General features: G+C 34.7%; 1 protein-coding gene across 2 annotated transcripts in view; it reads left to right on the forward strand.

Annotated features, from left to right (window-relative positions):
• Nucleotides 1-14,951, forward strand: part of LOC121323851 (serine/threonine-protein kinase D1) — a 71,541-nt gene that overhangs the window by 24,285 nt on the left and 32,305 nt on the right. For both annotated transcript variants that reach the window (XM_041265132.1, XM_041265131.1), the window contains exon 2: nt 13,993-14,131. In XM_041265132.1, the coding sequence (XP_041121066.1) occupies nt 13,993-14,131 (139 nt within the window). The remainder of the gene's footprint in view (nt 1-13,992; nt 14,132-14,951) is intronic.

A 14,951-nucleotide genomic window follows, 5' to 3' on the forward strand; every position in this document is an offset into this window, starting at 1 on the left:
AGAATTTATTTGATATGCAGGTGTTCTCCAATGTGTAATTCCTAATATAAACACTAATATGATATCATTGTATTTTATACATTTCAATAACATTTTTTTTTTTATTGCAGATTGTTTATAATAAGCTTAGCTGTGTTGCGGACAGTCATAGCAATTTACTGTGCAAGTAGGTGGGCTGCTCAAACAGCCGTCTTCCACAAGAACAAAGACGTAATTACTGTTTACAAAGAAAATAAAATGATCACCTTTTGTTCACTTATGATGACAATTATACTTGTACAAACAAAAACACACTGTATGATTCTCATGACTATCAATAGTTTTTTTTTAAATCTGTCAACACTAACTTTATATTAACCCCCAGGACCAACTGAAGAAAGCAAAACAAGAATGCCATCCATCCACAAATAGCCAGTGTTGTGCCAGTTAATGCTGTTCCAGTTATTTTAAAGGGTTCAGAGTGCAGTATTGGAAACAGATGATTTCTTATGCGGGTATGAATAAAATGATTCCTGTGGTATTGGAGTTAAAAAGGATTAATTACAAATTATTCTTAGTTTACAGTTTGGGGGTTGTTGGAGGATTGGCTGTTTTTATTAATATATATATATATATATATATATATATATATATATATATATATATATATATATATATATATATATATATATATATATATAATGTCTGAAACTATATATTCATACTTATCATGTTGAAAGAGCCAACAATAGAATGTTTATAAAGAGAATGTTCACTGCTGTGATACTTCTGGGACTGATTACTATGGACTAATCTCTTAATTACAAGTATACATTTATACCCGCTTGGAGCTTTATCTCTTGAAAGAGACTTTTACACAGCGAGATGAAAGTTTATTTGATGTGGTTTCAGAATATCCCATCCTGGTTTTTCAGTCATTTGTGCAATCAGGATTGTATTGTATTGTTTTCCAGCGACACAATGGCAGGAATGGATTTGTTCTGGTTGCCATAGGCCGAAGTCTGGCCTAATTGGATGTCAGGAGACAGTTTGCTTTAGTTTTTAGTGTAGCAGTTAATTTAGTGTTGTGAGAGAAACTGCTAGAAAGTTTCACAGAAAAAAAAAAAAAAACATTCTGTGTAGTCAGCACAGTCAAAAATATTGTATTATCTTAGTAATGCAAAGTGTATTTGTAGATGCTACTGGAGCTATTCACGTTTGACCCCTTCAAACACCTCATGTCCTTATACTTAACATGGGTCTAAATGCTGCCACTATATAGGGCACTACAATACTCTGTATATATTTAGATTTTCCTCCTATTACAAAAAGTAGGCTATTGGTCTTCATATTTGATTTTTGGTTTATAGATAATAGAGACCAAATACGTTTATATATTAGCTTCAAAGTTAATGCACTGCACTGTGCCATGAGGGATTTATTGTTTTTGTTCACAATAACACAATAGCATAGTTTCATTCAATCAGACAACATGTTTTTATGTACCGTACAAGGTGGAAGAAAAAACACTGTTCCCTCCTAACTGTAAACATCACTTTTCTCTTGTCCCTGTGGGAAATCTTTATAGATAGTTCCAGCTGTAGTGGTTTGAGCTGGCCTAGTTCCCTTGCATGTCTTGCAACAGAACAAGACAAGTCATCGATTTTTGCATTTGAACTTGTGACCTTGAAAAGGAAGAGTTAGATCACATTTCAACTGTGGCATACAGAAATGCTTGATCCACTTCATTTCGTCTTTAGCTAGGACAGAATAAGGGTCTTGGAGAAACTGTTCTGTAGAACTAATGCCTGTGGACATTTTTGTTCACTGCTTTACAAATTAGGTTTTATTTTTCTAAGTGGAAGGCCTGTAGACGAAGCACATACAGCACTGGAAATAAATGATTGCTTTTCTTTATTTTATTAGGGAAGCCCTGCTGGTCTGCTCTTGATAAGAGGCTCCAAAAAGGAAATTGTTGAATGGCAACTTTCCAGAAGCTTTACAAGAGCAATGGATTGTTGAATAGCAATAACATCCTTCCGTTGCAGTTGAAACTTAACAACCAGTCATGAACATTTGTTTTATTTTCCTACCAAGAAACAATCCAAATGTAAGTGTCACATTATTATTATTATTATTATTATTATTATTATTATTATTATTATTATTATTATTATTACTTTGGTTACAAATGGCATGTGTCTGTGTAAAAAAAAAGGCCTCTACCAATTTCCATATGGCATTTTAAAATTATTAATAGTTCTAATTAATTTTGAATATACTACACATTTTCCTGGTCGCTAGTGGTTAAAACAGTGGTAAAACTGAATAACAACTGACTCCAGCACAGGTAGCTCCTAAGGCTCATGCATTATGCAGCTGTTTTGTTAGTTTATAAAGAAAATAATCTGCCCATAGACTTTTAATAAGAGATGCATCTTGATAAGGTATGGGAGAAAACAGAAAGAAACTGGCTAGACAGCAGGGGTTTCAGTACATGTTGCCGGTCATCTGTGTTGACGTAAGTCTTTGGGAGGACCTTGGGGAGCTCTGCACCCACAGCTACCCCCCCCCCCATTTGAGATATCAAGACTAGAGCAATTAGCTTTAATTCTAACACAAGATACAGTAGGACTGAACACTCTGGCTTAGCGATCTTGCTGGGTATCACCTTGTAATGATTAAGTTTATGCACACTACCTAGCCCTAAGCTGTGCATTGGATCACCGCCTACTCTTAACCAATGACAAATGTAGTTTTGAAGTGCAATCGCGGAGATTGTGGCGAACACATACTAGTTTACGAGCCGTGAAGACGTAAAATCAAAACTCGAGTCTAGTGTGAACAAGAAGGTACAAATATTCCTGAATGTGTTATTTAAGGGAGCAGAAGAAAACAGGACTGGCCTAAACTGAGTAAGTGTTTTGTGCAGCACCATGTTACAAATAGGTTATCTGTATATGAAGACAATTATTCTTTGATGATTTTCATTAAATACTGCTTATTAGGTGCGCTGACAAAGAATGGGCACAGCTGTTTGTTGGCCAGGGAAACCAAGGTACAAGTTGTACATTATTATACTGCTAAATTAAATAAGATTGTACAATATGTATTTTGCTTTCTTTAATTTCTTGTTTTTAAATCAAGCAGGCATTCATAAGAAAACAGGAGCACGATTATTGTGCCTGATTTATTTTACTTGCACAGATCAAATGATTTCTATTTATTTTTTTGGTGCTTTTATTTTTTTTATTAAGTGTGTCCAGTTATTTTACCCCTGATTTTCTCCCCAATTTGGAATGTCCAATAATTTTTTCCTCTCACCGCAAACTCTTCACACACCTCAGGTGCACTGAAGGTTCAGTGGGCGTTCACCAATCCCACAACTGAGCCAGCTTCCTCTTTACAACCAAGAACTCAATAGTGGATGTCAGCAAGCTACTGACCACTGGAGGACAAAGGCCAGCCCTGTATGTTTTTTAGCTTGTTAGTTGTCAGGCCAACAGGGTTCACTGTAGCACGATGAGGAGAAACAATCCCTGCCAGTTTTGCCTCCATAAAGTTTGAGCGCACCACAGCCAATGCGATGCTCCCTTCTGAATCCCCGCGAAGACCGTCCACTTCGCACAGCCAGGACGCACACCTGCACTGTATGACTCACCCTGTACACCACGCGGCTGTACTTTTAACAGGTGAGCCACTCAAGGACCCCAAATAATTTGTATTTCAAATAAGGAATGCTGCAATTCAATATGTACTTCACTGATTGATATGCCTAATTGGATAATATTAAATATCGTCTGGAAGTATTTATTTTGCTTCCATTTGCTTTTCACAATCATGCAGGCATTCACAAGGAATCAAAATCTGCCAAAGATGAATAGATTCATATTTAATGTCAGGAACATTGACATTTAATATGCACTACATTTCTATTTAATTTTCACAGAAATAAATGCTAATATAGCTCTGAACCACATCAAGTTCGTATTTGGGTTCTGGATTGTGAATATGTTTGTGGAATTGTTTCTGGAGCAAAATAAAATACTGATGAAAGAAAACCAGTAGATCGTTGTTTGAGTCGACAGGTTGGAGAAATGCCTGAAAGGAGGTTCCTAATACAGTGATCACAGCATAAGGATGCATAATATTTTTCCCTGGGACTCTACACTTAGTTTTATTTAGAATTGTTTTATACACTGGTTGGCAACACCTGAGAAGTTATTCACAGATGTGATCTGAGGTGACTACTTTTAAAGTTGTGATACATTCCATGCTCACCTGTGGTTCTTCAATCAATTCTGACCTGCTGTTTTAAAAGACACATACAATGGCAAATAGTAAGCAAAAAAGAGAACATGCACCGTAGAAGCAAGGTTTATATCACAGCGATACTGTATGTTATATTACCATATATGCCATTTCCTTATGGTATTAAGAACATGTGAAGCTCTTGTATTTCAGTTATTGGCCATGTAGAATGTCATGAAAACACGTTATCTTTGACAATGAATCTTTCTATCCTTGTATATTCTGTAACCAAAAAAGACCTCATTCACAATCTTTGGTAAAACGGAAATGGCTTTAGAACCTTCTGCCAAAAGAAATTCTAAAAAAACAAAAAAAAAAACACAATACAGATATATAGATGCACCAGTAAAAACAAATGAAATACAAAGAAGATATCTGGGCTGTGTTTTCTCAGGAGATTACATTTTTTCTTTAATAGCTTAGAAGCTAATGGGCCACGTTAGTATAATGGATTTTTCGGCCATAACAGTGCATGCATTTTCTATCACGATTTGTGTGTTATCTAGCTGTCAAAATGCATCTCCTGTAATGATAATCTATTCAGTTTCAAGCTATAGAAGCTATAGAGCTCTTAATTGGTAACTCATTCCTGGTGGAGATTTCTTAATAAAGATATAAGTGATTTTCAGAGCTTGAGTATTAACCATTAAGGACTAGTTTACTTTTGCTATTCAGCGAGTATAATTTATTAGATTTGACTGATGTAGGACTGATCCTCACTTATCTTGGGCCTGTGGACAAAGAGATGTTTTAAAGGGAGTTTAGGTCTCATACTAATGACTTGGGTGACTCAGACTTTCCATGTGGGGGCTCTGCAAGTCATCTTGTGTTACTGGAATGTGGATTCTTTATTAGGGGAAAGCACTGGACACAGGAAGGATACATTATGCATGAGCAACTTGAACTATTGTCCTCTTCCTGGTGGTACACAATTGACTCCATTGAGACCAAACCGACACTGGGCACTTTCTTAGCTGATTCCTTCAACTTGGCAATGGAATATTAACATATTAATATACAAAACTGCAAAGGCCTGAGTATATGAAGGGCATTGCGTGTTGTTTGGAATGAAGGATTTTTTGTTGAAGTGTAAACGTCGTTGATTGGGGTAATATAATTACATCTCAACGAACAATCTACAAAACCTTCCTATTTCTGATGAGCAATTTTATAAAGTATATTCGTTTTCTAAGGCATTTTAATCCATGTAATGTTGGGCCGTATTTCAATGTTTTATTAGAATGTATTACCTAGATTAATATCTTTTAAGAAATGTGTTACAACATGCTGCTTTCATGCAAAAAATATATTATTTTTGTTAACATAAGGAGGCCATCTAACCTGTGTAAGTAAAACAAAATTGAATCAAAGGCATACATGCCTGCCATGTATAAGTAAGATGTTTTAGCTCATTGAGACCAGCACAAAGTTTAGGTCAATTTAATTAATGTGTCATGCTGTGTCGCACAACAGTTGTGTTTTGATTGCCAGTTGTTACCTTCAAGTGTGTATTAGCTATCTGTTTAAAATAGTTTCAAACTGGTATATATTCACATTATACATTTTAAAATTGGGTCATTACTATTCGCCTTACCAAGACTTGTGCATGCATGTCCTATTATCCTAGTAGACCAAAATCCAGGGTGTTACTAGTTACTACTAGTTAATATGGATAGATGTTTCTTTGGACTTTGAAAATAAGCAACATAAAGATTAAAATGATCCCTTTTTTTATTCAGTCAAAACACCAAGTAGTTGTGCAGAACAATGTCGCAATCATGTTTTTTAATTGACCTCATGAGAAAATAAAATTGGTACAGCAGCGTTTAAGTATAACTGGGAAACATGTATTGCAATTTTTGCACCAGTTACATACCTTAACCTATTGCTAATTTCTTAAATAATATAAAATGTGTTGATAAAAATCTACTGTCTCTTTGAGCCCAGAAATCATAAAACTTGCTGCAGTATGTTTAATAATGTATCTCCAAGGCTGTCTTGACACTTGACTCTTTCAGTTAATTAAGTTTGTAACAAGCTCTGCTAGCATGAGCATGACAGTATATTATCTAGTTTGCAATTATTTTCTTTAGTTGCCTATTTTAGCAGCAACACAGTGCATTTATCAACATCATAGATAGATAAAAAAACAAAACAAAAAAAAAAACAAGTGTTGGGTTTGTAATTCTCACATTCTCTTTGTTTTTCCATCACTGTATATTAAAAGTTTATACTGAAACCAAATGTATAAAACCAAGTACAACACTAGCAACCAACTGCACGTACAAGTTATTATAACATAAGGAAGGGCTGTCCAATGGATGGCTTTTGAGGCATTGATGGCTATTAAGATCCAAAGTATGGCTCTTATAATTCAAAGGTACAGCATCCTATTACAGGCTGCTAAGGGGTTGAAAAATAATACAGGAAAATTTGACTCCTTTATGTAAAATACAGTCAAATTATACAAAACTAATGTTTGGCAAAAAAGCTACCAAAAAAACGTAAAAAAAAGAAAAGAAAAGAAAACAGACCCTGATAGAGGGGCTGATGTAAGGATAGGCATAGTGCAAACTCCAAATTGCCTAGCGACCAGGGAATTATTTTGCACTGTGGCCTGTGTAAGCTTAAGAGCAATGCAAATTACTCGACACACACAAATAATGAGCTGCAATCATGATAACGAGGGTCACAATGAGCACGGCCTGTGCATCAGGCTATTTAGCAGCCGAACTTACAGCCCAGGCGTGAGGTGAGTTAGGAGTACAAAGAGCAGTATCTTATCTTATTTCTTTGCTAACATTTAGTCAGTTTTAAAGTTAACTTAACCAATTTAGAGTTATAGTGTGCAGTGTTTACATTTTACATTTATAACTACTGTAAAGCTACTGATGTTTTACTATTTTTTTTTTTTTTCATTTATTGTAAACTGTAAAAGATTAACAGGTTAATAGTCCACTGATGACAAAGTAGAATAAGTTGGTTTAGCAAATGCTAAAGTAATGGGGCTCCTGAGTGGCGCATCCAGTAAAGGTGATCCGCACGGATGTACACTATAGCCAGGAGATCGCAAGTTTGAATCCAGGCTATGTCACTGCCAACCGTGACCAGGGGTTCCTAGGGGGTGGCACATGATTTATTAAAGCAAGCAAGTTAGTTAACCAAGTTTCCAGGATTAATTTGCAGGTACTGTATGTCTTTTCAAAGGACACAGATTTCTAGCATGCTTGAGGCTAAATATATTCATTAGACACAGGTGCCTTTTATATGCATGAGGCATTTACGGGAAACCATTAAATTATTTTTTTTGTTTTTGTTTCGTGAAATCAACAATAACACACTACATTTTGCCTTCACTGCATTAATTTCAGGCATTGGGCTAATTATGCTGTACACAGTCCACTCTGCTCAATGTGTCAGCATCATTTGTACCTCATTAAGATAATGAACGAAACATACAGTGTTCTTATTAAACACACAAATTCTTCTTTGTTTAACAGTGACAACTTTGTTTGCATGTGAGACAGTGTGAAGTGCTTTTTATTTCAGCTGTTAAACAGTACATCTCATTACTATTGTGTGAATACGTTTTGGTTGCATACTAAAGCTCATTAAATGATTATTTTTCAGTATAATCTGTCAGAGTAGTATGTTTTTTTGCACAATTGTGGCAAAGCTTGTTCATTAATTATCACCACCTGTAATTGGTTTACATGATCATTTCCTGTACAGGCTTGTATTGAGTGGTTAGAGAAACAAAATATTTTGGGAGTAAAACTAATTGCAGGGAATGTAGAAGGTAGATTAGGCTTGTGTCCTAATTAGCTGCACTTTCTTTTTCACTGTTGCACTCAAGGGAAGCTATTACATTGTCCAGTGTTTTCTTGGAACATACTCTGAAACAGAGTCAAAGTAGATTTGTTCTTTCAAGTTTTTCTTTTTTCCATTTTAATGGATAAAATAAACAAAACAAATCATATAAATAACAGAATGTGAGGTCAACACTGCAAACCACATCAGACCATCCACACTGAGCATGTTACAGATCTAGTTAGTGTACTTTATTTTCATACAGTTGCAGTGTCCTTTATTGTTTTTGCCACAAGGCAGTGCCAGTTGTCATTAGGGTCTTAAAGAACAGGTTATGATCAGATGTGTTCAGTCATTGAGGACAAAGATATAAAGTAGAGTAATGAATCTAAGAAATGCTATGGCAAGCCTTATGTGACCAGTTCTAACTATGTGATTAGACCAATATATAACACATCCATGGACCACGATGACAACACTGCCACTTGTGAAAGTAGCTTTTGACACTTCACCCTTTACGCTTCATTCCCCATGTCACACAGTCACATGGTTTACAGGCATTGATCCACAAGTGAGATAAATAACTGTTATCAGCTGTATAAACTAGAGCCTATTGTCTATGGTAGTTGCACTGACATTAAAACTGAAATACTTTAGCGTCTATTTTAGGTTAGAAAATGATCAGGTTATAATGTTAACAGTGAAGTGTGTTACATAAGCATGACTGTCAAAGAAAACAGTCTGAAGGGGAACTCTGCTGATAAAGACATAGGCCATGATTTCCATGGTAATGATATGTAGCAAAGAATTGTAAACAATATTTTTGAAAGAAAATTCAACGCGTAATTTTCTAACTTCTGCCAAAACAGACTGCTTAGTTTTGTTCTCTTTATTGGCCAGTTGGCATTTGACCAAACTAGTCAAAATTACATTTTCCATCATGTCGAAACTATGTCTACAGTTGTGCTGGTTATTGTTCTATAAATATTCTCTTTCTGAAACTGCTAATTAAATTTGAACCAAACTTTGTTACACCCTGAAGGGCTCTGATGCAAATTTAATTTGCTTTCCTTCTTTACACCTAAACTCAACAGGCCTTATTCAACATCAAGTCTCAAATGTGTTTAGAATTGAACAGAAATCCCACTGATAAGCTTTGGATTTTGTTGCAAACTAATTTGTTTTATTTGTGCAGAATTGTTAATACAATTAAGCAACTAAAACCCAATTATGGACTGGTTAGTAATGGTCTGTAGTTGGTCAGTAATGCCTTATATATGTAGAGAATCACATCTCCAATTGCAATACAACTTACCACAAGGTAAAGTTATTGAGAGTTGTTGAGAGTATGAGAATCTGAGGGTACATCAGGGCCCTCTTTGACTGTCTGTCCATTCCTATGCCTATTTTGTCATGATTCATAAAGATCTCATTTTGTATTTACAACCTGGGCAAAACTGTCAAAAGGTTGTTTGTAAGTTGTAATATTTAATTAATTTACTCCAGATTTAGTGTTCTTAGTAGGTTGTAATATTGTAGGTATTTGTAAGGTAAAAAAAACAAAAAAAAACTTCATAAAGTGCTTATTAGCATTATTATCCAACTGTTCTTAGAACTCATATGTGATAACTCTGGTTAAATAACCCAAAGAAAAGCACCTTGTAATGGATGATTACATGCATACAGGTACATAATAGGCCACATGGTTTATAGATTTGCCAGATGCACTTACATTTCAAGTAGTTTGGCTGATGCTTAGGTATAGGGTCTGAAGAAGGGGCTGACACTCTGGATGGCTCTAATTGTAAAGATTATTTTTCATAATTACAGTAATTATTGTAATCCGTAAATAAAATTGTGTACATTTAATAATGAGAAAATCCAAACACAATGTGTATATTTTTGTGTAAAAATAAATTTAAAAAAAGCTAATTTTAAAACACCTATGTGGCAGGGGAGAACAGACCTGCTGTAAAATGTATTGTTTATGTGACAGAGACAGCTGTTTTAAATCATTAATAAAATTATTATATGAAGTATGGATTGTACAGCGATTTTCAGTTTACATTTCACTGTGATAGCATGGTTAAGACCATTGGTCATATTGGACTTGCTACTGTACATTTTTTTTTTATTGTATGACTAATACTGTATGAAAGGTATTAATGACATTTCTTAAGTTATCGATAGAATACACTTTTGGTAAATATTTGTTTTGCTTTTCCGACATCTTTAGTAGATAATGACAAGCTTTTACCATTGTATTTTTGAGACATGCAGCAGATACGTGTGCATTTGTTCAGTCAAATAAATGAATATTATTCAATCAGGAAAGAGCCTTGGGTTGTGCTGCCATGACAACTGTACTGTTATAGTGGATCTGCTGTCATGATTACCTCAGTACCATGCTCTGTATCTGTGTAGCTTTTTGAAAAGACCTCATTAGAAGCATAAAGAAAAAGCCATGTTTAGAGTAGATGAAAAGTTTCTTTAAAAAAAAAAAAAACGATAACAAGCATAAAATAATACAAAAAAATACACAAACAACAAAAGCATGTACATGTTTTACTTTAGAAGGTTGGCTTAAATAGTTGAATTTCATTTGGAATTTCATTTTTTTTTGTGGGTTCAGAAATATGAACCTGTCCTCACTACATAACCGATCTTGAGAACCGTACTCAAAAATGTTTTGATTAATCCAGCTCAAAGCGTCCACACTGAAGGACCATTTCATGTTTAGTCTGGTTTAATGTGTACAAACACTATTAAAATAGTTTGGTTACGGTTCCTAGCAGCACAATGAACAATGGAAATGAATATGATAGTATCCCACCATGCACTGCATTTTATCTTAAAATAATGTGTTAATGTATTAATAAATGTCCATATTGCTAAAAAGAAATAAAACAAGTATTTTGGAAAAAGTAAATGGGATCATACACATGCACACACACACAAGTACGGCTTGAAGTTTTGGGGTTTTATTTTTAATCAGGTGAAGTCCCTTTAAAGAAATTAAGCTGATTCTGTTTCATAATTAAATTCAGAAAAACGCTGTTAATTGCAAAACAATCTGTTTTTACCTTCATATCTTTCCTGAGCCTAATTCTGATCGCCTTAATTTTATTTCAAACAGAGCTAACAAATTACATGAATTGTTCATCCCAGATCCTACTTTTAACTTGCATTTCATTTTTGCAGTCACTTAATTTAACATTGTGCTTTTTTTTGTTTTCATTACTAGTTTAACAGAGATGTCCGGACATTTTTTTTTTTAAGCGTAAAAATGAATACCCAGTGCAGAGTGTACACTGGTAGGAAGTCCTTCAGGTGCCTGTCAAGAATATTTCGCCACACATATCAGAAAGCAATTTGGGATATTGGAGGATACACAAAAAAATGTAGTCTAATTTAGTGCTGTACTTGGTGGTCTCGTGTCCAGTTCTCAGGTACTGTATTAAACGCTGTGTAGTGTAGACGCAAACTCTCCTGTGTCCCACATCCTGTCTCCTGCATTGTTCTCATTTGAATTTGATCCCATTTTCTACTGATTTTACTGTACTTTATAACTGCTCTTATCTATAATGTGATATTCTATAATGTGATACTCTGTAATGTGATATTTTGTAATGTAATATTTTATAGTGTGATATTTTGTAATGTGATAATTTATACTGCGATGTAACAGTTGTAAGGTCACCCTGGATAAGGGTGTCTGCTAAGAAAATAAATAATAATACAAAATAATAATCCTCTGGCTGCAAGTAGCCTAGTTACTGTTTAATGTTTCTATTCCACTTCTCTATGCTTAATAAATTAATACTTTATTGATTCGCAAATAATGAGGCCACTTCGAAGCTGTTATAATACCATAAACTAGTCCAGAAGCAAATACATATTCTTTGAACATTTTGAAGGAGATACTATGACAAATGTGTTGAATCTGCTAGTTGATCCCAACACAGCCAAACATGTGGAGGAAAAATGTTTCACCTACAATATTATATATTGAAGTTCGTCTTCCGTTTGTTCTAACAATGCTACTTTAAGGCACATTTCCCCCTAAGTTGCTGAAGGCAATTTTATACAGCGATTCAATAAAGGTTAGTTTATCATCAGAGGAAGCAGGGTTACAGAGGAGCTGCACAATCCTGCTGAATACAGTATATCTGATGGAATAAAATTATGGTTTCAGTAGCGAGGTACTTAAAGAGCTTCTGTTGTTGTGAGTATGTAAATTTGTCAGCGTCCACCCACTCAGTTGTTACTCCTGGCGAGCAACATAATTAGAAAATGTACATGAAGAGATTCTAACATCACGTGATGACAAATCAGTGTGAACAAACTGACACTGTATAAAATGTAAATTGTGAATACAGGTGAAAACTTACTTTAAGTAACAATCCTATCTACTGTGTACAAATATGTAATTGCTGAAGAAATTCTAATTAGTGTTCCTTATCTTCTACAGAATGGTTGTCTCAGCTCAGAATATTTTTATTAGGGAACACGCCTAATTCCTTTTTTCTTGAAACATATCTATTTTTTTTTAAATTTAGGCTGCAAATGTTTTCAACCTGTTTGTTTGTGTGGTGTGAGTCTCAGAGAGTTTTGCTATCCTGGAATGTCACTTTCTCTAAAACTGTATTGTTGCTGAACTGATAGCGAGCATGAAGTATAGTTAGAGAATTGTCTACAGCAGTAGTGTGACCAAACTGAAAACAACGTTGGAGTACAGTACAGCACTTACAGGAGAGGACAGCATTTAATCAATGTTGTTTTCCTGTGACACTGCATTGATTTGTGAAGGGCACAGTTTAAAAATAGCAAACACCTATTTTCTAACAATTAAACATTCCCATGAACTGAGCTTTCAAAATGTTAACTTTAATGAACATCGATGAACTTTAGTTAGAACCAAAAGGTAGATCGGGTTGTACAATGTATTTCCAGTAAAACCTTGTATTAAGGCCACCTCAGAGAACGTCTGCCTCCCAATTACAGCCACTTTTTAACAGTTACGATTTGCTTCTATTGGCAGCAATGTAAAGCCATCTTCAATAAGAAGGCTGTCCTGCATTCATTATTAAGGCCACCATCCACAGTCCCAAATGTAACAAGCCAGCAAATGTAATAAGACCAGCATACTCTACATTACCCTTTGGAAACTTTGCACATTTCATTTAGATTTTGTAATAAAAATATTTAAACGTAAAACTGTAAGTTAGAACAGCTTGGACAGAAGAAAACTAAAATAAATAACATCTTTGACAAATGTTTTGACAATGTACAGTACTTTCAGTTGTAAGGGCCCCTCCTGTGAAGGCCACATTTTATTTCATGGACAAGCCTCAATAGTAAGATTTCATTGTAGTTGAATAGAACAGAATCAGTATGGCAGAAATGAATAGATAACAGCCTGGCTGTTTCTGTCAAGCAACAGCTTCTTCTTCTGTGTTTACAAATCATTACCTAAGAGAATTATTGTACTCAGTTCCAGTCTGTGAACATATGCAAAGCAGAAACTGTTAAATATATGTGTTTTCCATTTTACTATGGAAATCAGTAATTTAGTCCCCGTGAACTTTCAAGAGAGTTGGCAGGAGCATCGGTTTACTAAAATGATCAAATGAGATCATCTGTACTAAAGCAAGACTAAAAATTCACTTTAATTTAAAGTGAAGCTGCTGAAAAGCCTAAAAACACTTGCATCAACAAACAATAAAACAAAAGAAAAATATAACATATCATAACAAGTAGGTAATGCTCCAGTGTCATTCTTCATGAAAATGGAATGCGTTCAGATGCTTATGGTGTTTTTGTAACAGTTACGTTGGTGACTTTTTTTTATAACATAAAAAGTAATGCCTTTTTTTTCTCTTTTATTTGTAGTTCCCAGAATGTGGCTTTTATGGAATGTATGATAAAATTCTGTTGTTTCGACATGACCCGAACTCAGACAATATTCTGCAACTGGTAAAATCTGCCACTGAAATTCAAGAGGGAAACCTTGTTGAAGTTGTCCTTTCAGGTAATAATTCCAGCATTCCTGTTTATTGTTATATGTCACTGCTGCTTTACTACATACTGTATTTGTTTACTTGAAGATCTGGATCTTAGAGGAGGCCTAATAAATATTAGGTGCACATAAAAAAAGATAATCAACAAAATATCTATTGTTAACATCTTTGCCGACTGGTATTTTCTTTTCAATAGTTGTCTGGCCCCCTACCCCTGGGTTTATCACTTTTGCAACAATATACTGTATAGGAAACTTTCTTTCTTGATTCTTTTCAAAAAAAAATTTCCAAAAAAAAAAAAAAAAATCAATTTTATACATTGCATCATCAGTGCCTGTGCGGGATTACTGATGCTGTTGACGTTGCTTCAGGACATGTCACAAGGATCCACTTTTTATGCCTTCTGGCTGCATAGATATGGGAAACCAAAAAGAAACCTCTACTGCTTTTTCATACTTAATACATTTCTGTATGACATTACATCGTCACTCCAAAAAAAAATTGTTCAGTTTGCTCATCTCTGAATAATCAAACTACATGTAAGTACATGTAAACAAACATGCATATTTATCTTTGGTTTTATACAGTATATATTGGCTAAGGCTTAAGGCCTTTACAGCTGTCATGCAAACCACAAATACTGTGCAGTACACTGATCAAGACACACGGCGTCACACAGCAGTGATGATGGGATATGTCATACAAGGAGAGTTACTGGCAATGAACTTATATACAAATTAACTACAATCCCAAGGACACACAGTATATATATAGTATATATAGTATATACTCGCCTGAGTTTGAACTTGATGGTTTGAAAAACGTCTTTTT

The sequence above is a fragment of the Polyodon spathula genome, chromosome 12 (genome assembly GCF_017654505.1).
Source record: "Polyodon spathula isolate WHYD16114869_AA chromosome 12, ASM1765450v1, whole genome shotgun sequence".
NCBI classification, from domain to species: domain Eukaryota; kingdom Metazoa; phylum Chordata; class Actinopteri; order Acipenseriformes; family Polyodontidae; genus Polyodon; species Polyodon spathula.